At 47.5% G+C, this 17875-nt stretch overlaps 1 protein-coding gene across 2 annotated transcripts in view; it reads left to right on the top strand.

Moving 5' to 3' along the window:
* Positions 1-2535: 2535 nt before the first annotated feature.
* MTMR1 (myotubularin related protein 1) overlaps positions 2536-17875 on the top strand; it is an 80892-nt gene continuing 65552 nt past the window's right edge. Inside the window, exons 1-3 of one of the 2 annotated variants that reach the window (XM_066581781.1) lie at positions 2536-2846; positions 12753-12858; positions 14203-14226. In XM_066581781.1, the coding sequence (XP_066437878.1) occupies positions 2707-2846; positions 12753-12858; positions 14203-14226 (270 nt within the window). In that variant the 5' untranslated portion in view covers positions 2536-2706. The remainder of the gene's footprint in view (positions 2847-12752; positions 12859-14202; positions 14227-17875) is intronic. The other variant, XM_066581783.1, reaches the window with a different exon arrangement.

Genomic DNA, 17875 nt, shown 5'->3' with positions numbered 1-17875 from the left:
ATTATGAGCCATACAGAAGTTATCAAAAGTTATTCACTTACCTGCTCCGTTGCTGGCGTCCTCGTCTCCATGGTTGCCGTCTAATTTTCGCCGTCTAATGGCCAAATTAGACGCGCTTGCGCAGTCCGGGTCTTCTTCTCTTCTCAATGGGGCTCCGTGTAGCTCCGTGTAGCTCCGCCCCGTCACGTGCCGATTCCAGCCAATCAGGAGGCTGGAATCGGCAATGGACCGCACAGAAGAGCTGCGGTCCACGGAGGGAGAAGATCCCGGCGGCCATCTTCAACCGGTAAGTAAGAAGTCACCGGAGCGCAGGGATTCAGGTAAGCGCTGTGCGGTGTTCTTTTTTAACCCCTGCATCGGGGTTGTCTCGTGCCGAACGGGGGGGGTTGAAAAAAAACAAAAACCCGTTTCGGCGCGGGACAACCCCTTTAAATGGGGGCATTATTAATAAACAGGGCATTATTAATAAATGTTACCATGTTGGGCATTATTATCAAATGGGACCATGAAGAGGTATTAATACTAAACAGAGCATGAGGGGCATTATTAATTAATAGTGTCAAGTGAAGCATTATTATTAAATGGGGGCATTTTTCTGAAAAAGGGGCATTATTAATAAACGGGGCATGAGGGGCATTATTATTAAATAGGGCCATGAGGAGGCATTATTACTAAACAGGCCATGAGGGGCATTATTGATTAATGGGGCGAAGTTAAGCATTATTATTAAATGGGGGCATTCTTGTTAAATGGGGGCATTATTGATTAATGGAGCCAAAGGGGAAATTGTTAATAAATAGTGGCATTTTTAATTAAACAGGGCTGAGTGGCGCATTACTATTAAGTAGGGCCATGATAAGGCATTGATTAAGGGGGGATAAGTGGGGCATTATTATTAAATGGGGACATAAAAGGGCATTATTATTAAGAGGGGCCACGAGGGGCATTGTTATTAATGAGGCCAAATGGTAAATTGTTATTAAACCAGGGCATTTTTATTAAACAAGGCCAAGTGGGGCATTACTATTAAATGGGGCCATGAGGAGGCATTATTACTAAACAGGCCATGAGGGGCATTATTATTAAATAGGGCCATGAGGAGGCATTATTACTAAACAGGCCATGAGGGGCATTATTGATTAATGGGGCGAAGTTAAGCATTATTATTAAATGGGGGCATTCTTGTTAAATGGGGGCATTATTGATTAATGGAGCCAAAGGGGGAATTGTTAATAAATGGTGGCATTTTTAATTAAACAGGGCTGAGTGGGGCATTACTATTAAGTAGGGCCATGATAAGGCATTATTGATTAATGGGGGATAAGTGGGGCATTATTATTAAATGGGGACATAAAAGGGCATTATTATTAAGAGGGGCCACGAGGGGCATTGTTATTAATGAGGCCAAATGGTAAATTGTTATTAAACCCAGGGCATTTTTATTAAACAAGGCCAAGTGGGGCATTACTAATAAATGGGGCCTGATGAGGCATTATTGATTATTGGGGGCTAAGTGGGGCATTATTATTAAATGAGTGACATTATTATTAAATGGGGACATGGAAGGGCATTATTATTAAGAGGGGAACTGTTATTAAATTGGGCGTTATTACTAAACAGGGCATGAGGGGCATTATTGATTATTGAGGCCAAATGGGAAATCTTTATTAAATGGGGGCATTTTTGTTAAACGGGGCCAAGTGGGGCATTACTATTAAATGGGGCCGTGATGATGCATTATTAATTAATGGGGGCTAAGTGGGGCATTATTATTAAATGGGGACATGGGAGGACATTATTATTATTATTATTATTATTATTAAAAGGGGCCATGAGGGGCATAGTTATTAAATGGGGGCATTTTTATTACACAGGACCAAGTGGGGTATTACTATTTAATGGGGCCATTAGGAGCAATGGGGAATTGTTATTAAATGGGGCCTTAATACTAATTGGGGTCTTGTGGGGCATAATTATTAAGCCTAGACCATGCTGGGTAATGGGGCAATAATAAATGAAGCATCATTACTAAACGGGCCAATGAGGGGCGTTATTATTATAATTGTGATGGGGTCACTGAGGGGCACTATTATGGGAAATAGAGGGCGTGGCATTGCATAAAAGAGGTGTGGCTCGTCAGAAACATTTGCTACAGTTGCCCTCTTTCCATTGTGTTCAGCTTGTGAGGTGGGTGCTAGGTGGGTGCCTGTTACTGGTTTCTATTAGTGCCCAAGATCTTCAAGAGCCATTTATGAAAACTGTCTGAAAAAAGTGTTGCCCCTAGCAACCAATCAGAGCGCAGCTTTCATTTCTTACTCTTCTGAGGTAAAATGAAAGTCGCGCTGTGATTGGTTGCTATGGGTAACACTTTCTTCCAGACAGATTTCCTGTCTGCCCCTGAGTCCTGCCCTAACGCTCCATAGGTGAATGCACTGCCGGGCTCTAGTTGTCCCCGTGGCGCCGCACTGCATTGTGGGTGTTCGGTGAAGAGTCGCTCAGACGCTCTGCGCCGCAGTGTATTGTGGGTTGTTGGCTGCCGCCGCGGTGCATGCTGGTCCTCGCAGGATGACAGCGGGGACGTCAGAGTGAATCTTCCCCTCCATCACAGCAGGAAGCCGGCAGGAAACGAGGCCTCCAATCCGGCCCTTCCTGCGCGATAAGCGGCTCAGCTGTATCCCGAGCATCCGGGGGAGGAAGGGAAGGGCCATGGAGAAAGTGCCGGGGCTGGAGGGCGGCAGTGCCGGGGGAGGAGGTGCCGGAGCATCAGCTGCTAGGAAGCCCCCCAGACCGGCAGCGCCGCCGTCATTACCCGGCTCCCGGCAGGCCAGCGTGGAGACCCTGGACAGGTACTGGGGAGGCGGTAGAGTGTCAGCTCTGCGGGCCAGCGGGGGGGTGGTGCTAGAGTGTCAGCTCTGCGGGCCAGCGGGGGAGATGTCACATCCAGTGGCGTCAGGCAGCAGCTGCAAAAGCCACAAACGACCAGTTGTATTTGTAGCCGCGCCATTTATTCACGGAGTTACCGGCCGCACTTTTACGTAGTTTCACTTATGCAAAAAACGGCCATGAAAAAATGCGTGAAACGCGTGTATTTATAAGCGTGCGTTTACGTGTTTAGACCGCGTGCGCCCGATACGGCTCAAATGATTGTTTGTTGTTTTTTTTTTTAACATGAAAAAGTTTGTTTTTCACAGTAAACTTTTTACTTAATAAAGTTTTAAAGTTCACCTTTTTTTTTAACCCTTTTGCGGCGATGTGCATCCGGCCGCGCCGCTGACTGCAGCGTGAAGGAAAAGGAGACGTTTCCATACGTTTTTTTTAAAATTAATGCTGCAAAATCACGCGTGTCCTTGAATGTAATGTGCGCGGTCCGTGAAATCCACTGCAGCCCGCGGGGCGTTAAACGCTTTTTCCGCCTTGATGTGTTTTTTGCAGTACAACGTGTGCGTTTCGCGGACGTCCGTCTGACCGCGCTCCGAAAAGGGCGACTCTGGTTAGGGGACTTTTTTTAAAACCCATTTTACTGGATGGATGAAAAGTGATGGATCAGTGGGTACGACCGCTGGGCCCCGCAGCCATCCCAAGGACGGGGGTCCTGCTTCCCTCACCCGCAGTAACGTCAGTAAATGGCGCGGCGGGCGCGCTTGTGTAGTGGCGCTCCATGCATTCCCAATCGGACTTCCGGAGATAGCGGAGTGCTCAGTGCTGGACTATTACCGTCAGCCCCATTGGAATGAATGCAGTGGCGGCTGGCGTAAGCGTAACCCGTGCGCCATTCACTGCGACCCAGACGTGAGGCGGATGGGGAAGTCAGACCCCCGCAGTCGGACCCCCACTGATATATCAGTCTTTCAGTCAACCAATTGGATTGGAGGAAGCATGAAAAAGTGTCCGTAATGCTGGGGTCCCACCAGACGGAAATCTTGCGGAATGTGTGCAGCGGGACCACACGAAAACTGGAGTACCGAGTGATTTCTCGCTCCGTGCCCGGTCGGGCTGCGCGTTTACACGGGGCAGATATCGCTAGTCTGCCCAATGTGCTGTACGGCGGTTGTCCTGTGTAAAGCCGTACGTGGATTCACACAGGCGTATGCGCAATGGGCGTTGTGCTTTTGCGTGCGCCTGTGCGTTTTTCCTATACTTTTTGCGCATGCTGTGGATTACCTGTCAATCCGCAGATAATCCGCGCCAAAATCCACAACACTTGGGATTTGGCGCTGATTTTCTCTTCCACGAGCTCTATAATTCCACTACGTATTACGCTGTATACGCGGTGGGTGGAGTCAGAGGAAGTGCGTGATTTTCGTTGATCCACTCACACTTGCGTGTATACATTGCATATATTACGCAAGTAAACAACGCAGTCCGTCCTATTTTACCGCGTATGACGCACGACGGAGCCCTGTTGTCCTCTATGGGTGCGCGTGAAACCGCTGTACGCACGGTCACATTGCATAGGTGCGGCGCTTATACGCATGTTCGCAGGAAACAAAAGAAAAAAGCCGGTGTGTGCCAGCATGTGTGAGGTACGCCGTCACGGACAGGCAGGCGTAATCACGATCGCGGCGATCGCAGCTTCGCACAGCGGTAAAACGTTCCGTGTTTTGAATGGGGTCATACACGTGAGCGATGTCTTCACGCATGGAACCGCGGAGCGATGCTGTGCAGGAAACGTCGCAGCGTGTCCTATCTCTCTGCGTGCTCTCGCATCGCCCGTTCGCGGCGGCAGCATCGCACTAGGCGCACACGATGCAAGACACTCCGCGATCCTCCGCTGCGCCTGATCGCTACTTCCCCGAAGTGACATGAAAACACCTCATTTCCTCTGGGATTCCACATCTCGGGGAGCGCGGTATCCTGCTGGGATGGTGCGCTCGCCTGTGGGATGTTCGCCTTGGAGTACGTCCACGCGGGGTGGATTTGCTCCTGAGTGTCCGCAGCAAGCATTCCATAGTAGATCCGCAGCGAGCAAGATCCACATCAAAAAACGGATTTTAACCAGGAATTAGGTGTGGAATTCATCCGCTCCTTTGAAGCGGTGGAATCATCTGCTACTAGAATTGGCGCACTGAGGATGTTTTCCGCAGCGGGTTGACAAGGTTTTTCACCCTTTCCAATCCACTGTCTGACGTCTAAAGACATTATGATTTAAGGCTGTACAGCTCCGATGTTGGAAGACATCTGTCGGGGTTCTCTTACTGTATATTGCCAGCCACTCTACTGTCGGATCCTATCCGTGTCACCCCATGCAGTACTGGCTTTAGCCAGCAGATGGCACCATTGTATAATGGCAGAAAAGGAGTAAGCCCCCTAGGAAAACCAGGATACAAATTGGATTGAAAAGGGTTAAAATCTCAGTCCACACGGAAAGTCCACAGCAAATCCGCCACGTGGACTTACCCTTCCAGGCATGCCTTCTTGTTTCTGCATGTTTTATGTCTCAAGGCTCACAAGGTAGAACAGGTCAGAGTCCTTGACTGTAGACCATCTCATCACTTGGCTCGGGAATGGGAAGTTACTTTCCCCATGGATTGTGTTCAGATCCCATTGGGGGTAATTGTGCTACGGGGTGTATCGGGGTACAACATGAGGATTTTCAGAGAACTTGTAATCGGGTCATCACAACTGGATAATTGGATGGGATATTTCATCTGCATTGTCCTTCCTGCATATAGAAGATCCAGTTTGTGTGTTGTAGTCTGCGATCCATTTATGTTGATGCTTTCTGCTAGCATTCGCAATGTGCTTTGTATGTAACTGTATGCTTTGTAGAAAAGCACTGGCACTGATCACCTGACCAGCGGCTCGGCGCTCACTAGAGGCTGTCTAGTGTCGGCATGCCTGGACAGCGCAAGCATTGTCAGGTGAGGGGAGCGCTGCATCGGCTGCGGATAACCAGTTGATTTCGAGTCACAATCTGCACCAATATTGCGGATTTTCACTTTGTTTTGGATGTGGAATTCTCCAATTCAGAAATTCCGCAGCATTTCTGTCCCATGTGAATATACCCTAAAGGGGTCTTCACGGGAAATCCTACTGATATCAGCTGGGGTCCGGCACTGCTCTGACCCTCTGGGGTCCGGCACTGCTCTGACCCTCTGGGGTCCGGCACTGCTCTGACCCTCTGGGGTCCGGCACTGCTCTGACCCTCTGGGGTCCGGCACTGCTCTGACCCTCTGGGGTCCGGCACTGCTCTGACCCTCTGGGGTCCGGCACTGCTCTGACCCTCTGGGGTCCGGCACTGCTCTGACCCTCTGGGGTCCGGCACTGCTCTGACCCTCTGGGGTCCGGCACTGCTCTGACCCTCTGGGGTCCGGCACTGCTCTGACCCTCTGGTGTCCAACGCTGTAACTGCAGGTGCGGTTTGATTTTAATGAGACCCCATCCTGTGGTTACAAGTGCCGACAGCTCCACAGGTGTGGGAGAAGCAGCTTCTACTCCGTACTGCTGACGGCAGGCGCCAGATCAGCTGATCGATCGGAGTAACAAGCAGTAGACCCCGGCCAATCAGCTATCTGAAGATATGTCATCAGTGGTATTTCCCTGGAAAACCCGTTAACCCTTTTTTGTCCTGCGCCGTATTTTGTGCCTTGCAATCCATTCCCGCTGCCTGCGGTACTATTTGTGTGTTCACACATGGCTGAAAACATCTGTAGCAAATCTGCTGTGGAGGTTCCAACGCGGATGTGGAAGCAGCCTTACATACTGTATACATGTGTTTAAGGCCCCGTGTCCATGGGCGTTTCAGATCTCCGCCGCGGGAGCCGCCGCTGAGGAGCAGGAGCCAGAGGACGGATCTCCGCGGTGAGCCTATCTGACAGATAGGCTCTTTGCGGAGAATCACGGCGATTCGCAGCATGCCGCGATTTGCCGTCCGCGAGCGAAGAATCACTATGATTCTCCGTTCATGGACAGAGGGGCTATGGAAAGCACGCACTGCATTCCCCGCGGCCGCATTATCGCCGCGGGAAACGCAATGTAATAACGCCCGTGGACAGGCATCCTAAGGTCAGCTGCACACGGATGTACGTGTATTTGCACCGTGACCGTGGTTTGGTACGTGTGTGTGTTGTACTGTATTTTTTGCATATGTTGTGCATATTTGCGCGTGCAAAAAAACCCGCAAACCTACTTCTTTTGATTTCAAGGGGCAATTTTGTTAAAGTAGTTTAATATGTTTCTGCGCAACATGCAAAAAAAATAGAACATTCTACATTTTTTGTGCGACCAAAATACGCTCTTTTGAATTACCCCATTGAAATCAATGGGTTCCATTCACTGCATTTTGCGCTGGTAGATTTTGCTTGCGCAAAATGCACTGTGTAAATGCGTTTGTGTGAATAAGCCCCAAGGCTGCCTTGACGCGTACTGGAACCTCCATTCGACTTTTCTTCTGGTAAAATGGTAGACAGCCGATTGGACCCCATTAAAGTCAGTGGAGTCTGCTTGGTTCAGTCATAACACGGAGTGGGATATCGCAACCCCCCCTTCCCAACGCTGATGTGACAGCAGCTCAGAGCTGGTCTGCCTACGACAGTCACACAAAAAAAGCGGGAAAAAAGAGTATAAAATATAAAAACTAGTAAGCGTACTTGGAGCGCCTGCAGTCACAAGCTGCACAATCAAGTTGGAGGCTGCCGCCTCGGCAGAGCCCGTGACATAAAGTAACAGGTGACTAGTATAATGGACATCGAGGCCTAAGCTGTCATTTGCATCCTTATACAATGCTCGCTGCCCGCCTGCAAGCGGCCCGTTGGCACCATGCTGGGGCATGAGAGGGCCAGTCCCCTCTATTGTGTGCAGCCAGTGAATAGCGGGGGGATGGGGAAGGATACAGATCTGCGTTTGGTGTCCTTTATACTATTCACTCGCTACTTTGTTAGAGGGGCTCCAAGGTTCTCCTACAGCTGTTATTTATTTTTATTTTACTTTTATTTGGAAGAGCAGAAAAAATGCACAGATTGGCAAAATGACAGCGGAGGAGATCTGCGTGCGTTATTTCAAATGCAGAACGTAAATTCTAAAATCCAAAAGCCCTGCGACCCTCCACACCCACCGTCTGACCAAACACACCAGCCGCATTGGAGAAATGCCGACCTGCAGTTTACACTCATTGGCGCCTTCATGCAATTTTGCATCACAGTGTATAGTTTTGTATAAGATTATGTGTAAATATGCAGCGTATTACACACAGTTTATTACGCTCTTAAAGGGGTTGTCCCGCGGCAGCAAGTGGGGTTATACACTTCTGTATGGCCATATTAATGCACTTTGTAATGTACATCGTGCATTAAATATGAGCCATACAGAAGTTATTCACTTACCTGCTCCGTTGCTAGCATCCTCGTCGCCATGGATCCGTCTAATTTCAGCGTTTAATCGCCCGATTAGACGCGCTTGCGCAGTCCGGTCTTCTCCGTGTTGAATGGGGCCGCTCGTGCCGGAGAGCTGGTCCTCGTAGCTCCGCCCCGTCACGTGTGCCGATTCCAGCCAATCAGGAGGCTGGAATCGGCAATGGACCGCACAGAGCCCACGGTGCACCATGGGAGAAGACCCGCGGTGCATCGTGGGTGAAGATCCCGGCGGCCATCTTGGTAAGGTAAGTAAGAAGTCGCCGCAGCGCGGGGATTCGGGTAAGTACTAAACCTTTTTTTTTTTTTAAACCCATCCCTTGGGTTTGTCTCGCACCGAACGGGGGGCCTATTGAAAAAAAAACAAAAACCATTTCGGCGCGGGAGAACCACTTTAATACGCAGGGATGTAAATGGGGTTATTCACATATCTGCATATTGGTCATGCTACTTTCAAAAAATACGCAGCGTGTCCTATTGTGCTGCATATTACACACTGAAATAGGCCATGGAAGTGAATAGAACAGGGGAAATATGTCGTGAATACACGCATGATACGTGTGCTCACTGTGTATTTGCAAATCTCCACAGGGGGTACGTGAGGTGGCTTATAAAGGCCCATTTAGCACGCTGAAAGACAACGATGAGCGTCGGGAGAACAAAAACTGCACCATGTGAGTGCAGTTAGACACGATTATCGCTCAAAAGACGGCTTTTGAATGATAATCGTTGTGTCTAAATGGGCCTTCAGGCCATCCATGCTCCTCTGGGTAATATGCAAATAAGGGAGATGGAGCAGTCCCTCTACAGCGCCACCTATTGGAAGGCAGCAATGATGCCCCCCCCCCCCCCCCCCCCCGTCCTCCCACTCACCCGGCCAGCGGTATTCCGAGGCTGCGTCGTTTATGCGCCTTTGCCTCAGCCATCCGAACGGGAGTTGCAGCCGTGACTTAGTCACGTCTGCCTCTCGTTCATGCGATTTTTGGCTGCGCTGCGTCCGTGAAGGGAACGGACAAAAATAAATTACCTGAAAGCGCTGCGGAATAAGTTGGCCCTGTACAGATAACTAGATTTATTTTTTTTAGTTTTACTCCAACCACTTCCATGCAGTGAAGCACCCTGTCTGATACTTATCCTGCATTATCTTGAGAGTAAGATTTTTAAAAAAATTTTTTTTAACTTTTACTTCCAATCAAACCCATGATGCATCAGCACATCATTAGCTTGAGGCTATACCATTCTTACCTGTAGGGTGGACAGTTTAATTATTATCTTCACCTAAATAAACTACAGCTCATAAGTCAGGAAGGTGAGCTGTGATCTCCTCTATTAAAGCTGTGTGATCATCATCAGTAACTGTGACAATAGAGCCTGTATAGGCAGTTTAAGTGGTAGGGTCCATGTAACCACATCACACAAACTGAGAAACCGATCAGAAAATCAATACATAACCCCAAGTAGATCTGAGCTGGTCAGAACTGAGGTCACATGACCATCAGAGGAGAAAGAGGTCGGGAGTTTCAGACAGAAAGAACTAACTACCCAACGTAACACGAGCCGACTTATGTATACTGGCGGGCCAGCTATATAATAAATTAAAAAAAAATCACTGTACTGGCCCTTTAAAAAAGCAGTGCTGGGCAGATAGGAGTGCGGCCGTAGGCTCAAGCTGCACGGGGCATGGATTTTAGTCCAAACTATTTGCGAAGTTGATTCATTGTTTTCATTTCAGATAGAATGGGACAATAAAAGGAAATTAGTTGTGAAGGTGGATCTCGCCGTTGCCTCACCCCCGCATCGCGTTTCTCCTTTTCCAGTATCATTTCTTCCTTTCCTTCCTCTAAAGGTCATGTTCAGTGAGATGGACTCCTCTGCACATGAGCTATTTCTTTCCCCCTCTCCGCTAGGATGGTTCTGATTGCTTCTGACAAGAAAAGTTTCTATTCCAACTTTTTAAGTTTTCGGAGCAGCGGTCACCAGGCAATCGCCGTTTTAAGGCTGAAAGCTTGAAGTCTCTTCCATGAAATGTCATCCGTACTAAAGAGTTTTTCCGTTCGCTCTTAGAGCCGGGCCGAGCGCACCGAGGAGGTTTGGCAAGAGTTCTTCAAACCCACACGAGGAAAATGTTGTTCTGTATAGATTAGATAATAAATGGAGATTAATTGAAAGGTCGCAGAGTTTATGGATTCGAGAATCGTTTCTGTTAAAATGGAATTTTAGTTTTGAGCCAGAATATTACAAAATGCTCAAGGTTCATGATCTTGTGTAGTCACATTTAAGCCCTCCACCACCATCTTCGGATCAGGGGGGCGGTTTTGTAGTAGGTAAGGCCTACTACATAGGAGGGGGGCGGTATTATAGTAGGTATGGTCTTGTACATAGGATGGGGAGGCGGTATTATAGTAGGTATGGTCTTGTACATAGGAGGGGGGCGGTATTATAGTAGGTATGGTCTTGTACATAGGATGGGGGGGCGGTATTATAGTAGGTATGGTCTTGTACATAGGATGGGGGGCAGTATTATAGTAGGTATGGTCTTGTACATAGGATGGGGAGGCGGTATTATAGTAGGTATGGTCTTGTACATAGGATGGGGAGGCGGTATTATAGTAGGTATGGTCTTGTACATAGGATGGGGGGGCGGTATTATAGTAGGTATGGTCTTGTACATAGGATGGGGGGCGGTATTATAGTAGGTATGGTCTTGTACATAGGATGGGGAGGCGGTATTATAGTAGGTATGGTCTTGTACATAGGCTGGGGGGTGGTATTATAGTAGGTATGGTCTTGTACATAGGATGGGGGGTGGTATTATAGTAGGTATGGTCTTGTACATAGGATGGGGGGCGGTATTATAGTGGGTATGGTCTTGTACATAGGAGGGGGCTGTAATATAGTAGGTATGGTCTTGTACATAGGATGGGGGGGCGGTATAGTAGGTATGGTCTTGTACATAGGATGGGGGCGGTATTATAGTAGGTATGGTCTTGTACATAGGATGGGGGGCGGTATAGTAGGTATGGTCTTGTACATAGGATGTCGGGCGGTATTATAGTAGGTATGGTCTTGTACATAGGATGTGGGGAGGTATTATAGTAGGTATGGTCTTGTACATAGGATGGGGGGTGGTATTATAGTAGGTATGGTCTTGTACATAGGATGGGAGCGGTATTATAGTAGGTATGGTCTTGTGCATAGGATGGGGAGCGGTATTATAGTAGGTATGGTCTTGTACATAGGATGGGGGGCGGTATTATAGTAGGTATGGTCTTGTACATAGGATGGGGGGGCGGTATTATAGTAGGTATGGTCTTGTACATAGGATGGGGGGGCGGTATTATAGTAGGTATGGTCTCGTACATAGGATGGGGGGGCGGTATTATAGTAGGTATGGTCTTGTACATAGGATGGGGGGGCGGTATTATAGTAGGTATGGTCTTGTACATAGGATGGGGGGCGGTATTATAGTAGGTATGGTCTTGTACATAGGATGGGAGTGGTATTATAGTAGGTATGGTCTTGTACATAGGATGGGGGGCGGTATTATAGTAGGTATGGTCTTGTACATAGGAGGAGGGTGGTATTATAGTAGGTATGGTCTTGTACATAGGAGGAGGGTGGTATTATAGTAGGTATGGTCTTGTACATAGGATGGGGGGGTGGTGGTATAGTAGGTATGGTTTTGTACATAGGATGGGCGTGGTATCATAATAGGTATGGTCTTGTACATAGGATGGGGGGCGGTATTATGGTGGGTATGGTCTTGTACATAGGAGGGGGCTGTAATATAGTAGGTATTGTCTTGTACATAAGATGGGGGGGCGGTATTATAGTAGGTATGGTCTTGTACATAGGATGGGGGGGCGGTATTATAGTAGGTATGGTCTTGTACATAGGATGGGGGGGCGGTATTATAGTAGGTACGGTTTTGTATTCTGGTCTAGCAGTTACAACTATTAGCTTTTAGAAGCCGATAAGGAGGAATCGGAAAGAGGAGAGGAATGTGAGGTGCTGTATGCAGTTAGTCTTGTGATATTAGTTGCATATGTATTTAATTTTGGGGCCTAAAATTCTTTTAGCCCCTGAATCTCCAATGGCTCTTATATAAGGTCTGGAGACATGTCAAGTCACAGAAGTACAAGCGTCACGACTGCCGTACAGAATAATGGGATAACATACAATGGTGTTCTACCTTGTTGTTGGTTCTGTTGACATCAGCGTTTGGGTTTCTCTCCAGCCGTCAGTAGTAGTAGCGCAGCCTGCAGCACTATTTTCACCATCCAAAGTACCACCCCCCTTATTACACAGTAACCTTACTGGTTCTCCTGCCTTGATGCCGGGGTGAAATGCTGCTGAATAATAACCCGTAGGCTTATTTGCGGTGTTTGTGCTCTTTTTTTGCAGTCCTACTGGATCCCACGTGGAATGGTGCAAGCAGCTGATTGCAGCCACAATATCCAGCCAGATCTCTGGTTCTGTGCCCCCTGAAAATGTTTCTCGAGATTACAGGGTGAGTGTCGCGAGGGGGTGTTGCGTCTTATATCATTGGGGGGATTTCTCATGGTAGGACTGCGCAATGAAATGTAACTTTATTCATTCCTGGTAAGAGGCGATCGGAATGCAGTTCGTTAATGTCTTCTGAAGCCTTAAGACTCCTAAGAGAAAGTCTAAGGAGAGACCGCGAATTGTTCATCTGAAACCGGGCAGAATTACTTTTGCTAGGTAGTGATAAAATGGAAAAGAGGAGTGGAACGTCCCCAAATGGGACAAACGGGTGTTATGAAACTGGAACTTCCAGAGGTGTTACAAAAATAGTCATTTTAATGCTATAGCTAGTTTGCATAGGAGAATTCAGGGGCCACCTACGCAGGTGGCCCCCACACCCACAAGGGTAGACGGATCAACAATAGAACCGACATAGTGAAAAAAAATGCAGGGGTGTAAAGGTACCTTTATCGTGACGACTGTCGGGCGCATAAGTGCCGATAGCCGTCCCCCGGTTTATCGCTCTTGTACTTTTACATAGGAGCGGCAGTCCAGAGAATCTAGGCGGAGCTGGTCAGACATCACTTTCGACCACCCGCCTCCATTTGCTGCACACAGGCAGTCATTCATAGATGAACGACTGCCTGATTACAGGGGTTAACGGTTCCTTGGATTTCAGGTGACCGAAAAAACAAGTGACTCCCGACAAGTAAGCAGCTTCTCACTTTTGGTGGCCAAGTGTACACCAGACGACTATCGCCCAAATTTGCGGTTTTTAGCGATTATTCAGGCAGTGGTCGCCCCCATGTATAGGTACCTTTAGGCGTGACCTGATATTGTATCCAAGAAAGCATAACATACACAGGAATATTAGCCCGACTTCCAGGTGTATTCTTCGTGACGTGTTTCGAGGCAATAATGTCTCTTCCTCAGTATTGCTGGGGACACACATCAGCTGCTTGTAGAGATTCCTGGACGTGTGACCTTGGCTTCTCTTCAACGGTCTAAAGTTTACTTCCTCTCTGCCAAAATCCATACCAAATCCGGAAAAAGAGAGGGAGATCTCTCTCACTCTCTCCCCCGCTATCCCCTGCCGCTGCGCCCCCGAGCACACTCGGACAAGAATGCAGTTACTTGAGAAGAGCGAGGCTCACTCGAGTAACTGCCTTATCCGAGCGTGCTCGCTCATCTCTAATCATGATGTGAATTTGCAAATCGGGAACTTTATCATGCATTTCTATAGTGTTCCCACTGGAAATAAAGAAGCCGTTCCAACATGGTAACTTTACATCCAGCTCCGCCCTCTTGTCACTGTATATGACCGCTACTAACAGGTACCTTGTCTTGACATTCTTATGCATTTTAACAGGTCTACAAGAGGCCGGATATAAGGGTAAGCTATATCTGGTGTCCAGCGGTTCGGCCTCTCGCCTGTGTGTCCACTTTGTGCCACTTGTTGAAAATCACATTTTTTTTGTTTTTTTTTTGTTTGAGTCTCAAAATCTCTAATTGTCGCAAAAATGATTACAGAACATTTAAGCTAAAAAGGGCCGACCGGCTCCCTGAGTAATTCTGTATGTTTGTGTTTAACCTCTTTCATTTGGAGATTTTTGATGCTCGTCGTTGCCTATATTTCCGTGTTTTCAGCTTCCAGTACTCGTGCTCTGTGTGGCCGCTCCGTAGTCTCACCTGTTCTGTGTTCACTTGTGCCCGTCTATCGTGTTGTCGAACAGACATTTGATGATCGCTTTTTGCCCCCTGATGAACTTTAGACAATGAACAATACTTTGTATTTTACTGTGTAACTTGCTAAAAAGACAATTTCTTTTTTTTTTTTTTGGAACTTTCACCCAAAATCTGGTTTCTCGTGTCCTGCTGATTGCTCTTGTACAAATGAATTACTGCAACTTGTAGTCTTTATCTTGTTTTTTCTACTATTATTGTAAACTTCTAGGACATTAGTGTGAAGTTAGCAAACTGCTGGGGTGTTCATTGAAGGAAATCAAGGGTCCTTGATGTGATCAGCCGGTCCTCTTTTTGGATGTGGGTCTACCTGCAAGGATGAGAAGTCTGCCGTGGATTCATGTCAAAATCTGCGACATTTTGATGCAGATTTCCAACTGGGAAAATTTATTTTGGCTTTGCTACATATGAACATTCCCTAAGTGTGGATTCAGACGAACGTATATCGGCTCGGTTTTCACGCCCAGCCCGTATACGGCGTCTCTCTCTGCAGGGGGGAAGCCTGGAAGAGCCAGGAGCAGTGCTCTGAGCTCCCGCCCCCTCTCTGGCTCCTCTCCGCCCCTCTGCACTATTTACAATGGGGAGAGGCGGGATGGGGGTGGGGCTAATTATCGGCATTTAGCCCCCCCCCCCCCCCCGCAGATGAGGACACCGTATATCGGCTCTGTGTGAAAACCTAGTCGATATACGTTCGTCTGAATCCACCCTCAGGCCTCATGTCCAAGGGCGTAATACAGCCCACATGGATATTTGACCCGGATTTCTGCAGTGGAGGATCTTTAAATTGTATTTTTTTTTCGCTTGCAGGAGAATGCGAATTGTAGATTTTTCACGCACGGATGTATGCAGATGCTCTGCAGATCATCCGAACGTTAAAAAAGAGAAAAAAATGCAACCCCACCTCCCAGCTTTTTCCCCACCTTCCTAATTGAATTTAACCGTCAAATCCGCAGTGCCTCTGCAAATGATCCCCCGCACCCATAGAGATCAATGGGGCCCATCCGCGCGTGAAATCCACATATCTATATAAATCACATTCGTGGCTGTTAAATTAACCGCGGATGGTCAATGATTCTCTATAGGAAAATTGATCTGCGGATTTCACGCGTGGGAGACATGCGCTGATTTGCTAAATGAATTATGCCCGTGGACATGAGGCCTAAGGGTGCATTCATACATAGCTGATTTGCCGCAGATTATAATACTAATTTGGGTGCAGATCTGCAGCACATTTCACCCTTTCAGTTAGAATTCATTTGAAATGGTGGATTCTGCTGCAGATCCATGACCAGATCCACGACAAAGAACACATCTGCAAAGTTGGTGCAAACTTTGATGCCGACTTTCATGCGGATCGGCAACAGGCTTCTCCCATTTAATTGAAAGGGTGAAATCTGCGAATTTGCACCAAATTTCTCAGCGAAAAATATGCTACACGTGAAACCGCTCTAAAAGGAGATTTCTAATATCGGAAAAAGAATTAATAGTGTTAGAATAGCGGAGTGGGGGATGGGTTTTTCTTTATTTTATGGCACCCTACCCATCCAGCAGAATTGTTTTTCTGATATCAGAAAGTCCCTTTAGGGCGCCTTCACATGTAGCAGAAATGGGGCGGGATTTCAATTTCATTGTGTTAGAAATTGCACAACAATGCACTCGACCAGAAGATGTTTATTTCCCAATTATTGCTTGTTGCCATGGAAACAGACCGCCTCTTCTATGGAAAGAAATGGCAGAAGAGCAGAGGAGGCCGGCGCCTGCTTACTACTTTCATCTAAATCAGATGGGCAGGCTCTCAGAAGCGCATACACACTAGCTGTCGGGCCCCGGCTACCAGCTATCATTGGGCTCTGCTATTTCTTTCCATAGAAGAGGTGGTCTGTTTTTCCTGACAATGAGCAGTAAACAACCAGAGGGCAGAGGAATCAATATCTGCAGGATCTGGAGAACGGAGCATTTTGGAAATAAACCTCTTATGGGTGAGGGCATGGCTTTTGTCATTTCAAACACACTGAAAAAGGATTCCCAAGACGGGAATACCCCTTTAAACAGTTTTTCTTTTCCGGTCTGAAGCCAGTGTAGTCTGCTGGAGCTGCCCAGTTCTCTTTTAGCAGCAGTATTTGTATTTAAAGGGGATGTCAACTTTAGACAATTGGCGGTCCCATGACAATAATATGGGAGAACATAACAGCAAGTATTCAGTTTCCCTACAGCTCCCCCGCAGGGAGAATGAAGTATTGCACTATTCCCACTGACAGTGGCCTGTCTGTGTAATGCATGCTTCATCTTCCAGAGCCTGATACGTTCTTTGTAGCCACACTCTGCTCTGACAACTATCCACAGGACAGGTAATAAATACCTGATCGCTGGTGTCCCCACTGATCACTTGAACAGGGGACTATGCTGTGGAAGAGTTCTTTTGGAGCTGCAACCAAACCTACGCCCTGCCAACTCTATTTATTGTGTATGGGGGTGACGGAAACAGAGTGCTGTACTCTGTGGTCTCGGTCAGTCCCATAGACTTCAATGCTGCAGCAGAGACTTCACCGGAGTTTCATTCCTCATTGTGTCTGTTTGGTGAAAAGGATCAAGCAATCAAAACCCCTGTTATAGTGATCGTGGGGATCCCAGCGATTAGACGGTTATCGTTTGTCCTGTAGATAGGTGATAAAAGTCCATAGTGGGGGGAAAACCCTTAAATGAACCCTGCTGAAAGTTTAGTAGCCCCATGGACTTCTTCCGGTTTCAGGCCCTCCCCCAGACGTGTGATGGGTGAGTAATTGTAGAACTCTTCTGGTCTACTGGCGTTCTACAAAATTGAGGGAAGCGTTCCTGTTTTTTTTGGTGTGCAAGGATCCTCGACAGCTTGATATATCTGTTACTGGAGACAGTCGGCTGCACACCAATGGAGGACGGGGAATGATTGTGCGTTGTCCGATTTTCTACATCAGACTAACTTGTCAGCTTGAAGTCGTCTGTAAGAAATCCGTATATGTGTGCACATATAAAAGCATGGATTATATTCTATAGGTTATAGACTCACTGCAGTGAACCCCAATGTCTTTAAATTGTGTCCAGCCAGTCGGAATGAAATGATGACCTGTTGATGCCCTTCCTGGCCGGGCTTAGTAAGATTTCTCGCAGCGCACATTCTGCATGCGTTCGGCACATCCGCCGAACCTCTCTGCAGCTTCACATAAACGTATGCTTGGTCCCGACCAGACGTACATTCTGGAATCCTTTACGTCACTTTGTAGCATACGTTATACATCTGTCAGACCTAGGCACCCACGCCCCTC

Source organism: Eleutherodactylus coqui, chromosome 10 (genome assembly GCF_035609145.1).
Source record: "Eleutherodactylus coqui strain aEleCoq1 chromosome 10, aEleCoq1.hap1, whole genome shotgun sequence".
Classification (NCBI taxonomy): domain Eukaryota; kingdom Metazoa; phylum Chordata; class Amphibia; order Anura; family Eleutherodactylidae; genus Eleutherodactylus; species Eleutherodactylus coqui.
This window is presented reverse-complemented; position numbering and strand designations above follow the sequence as displayed.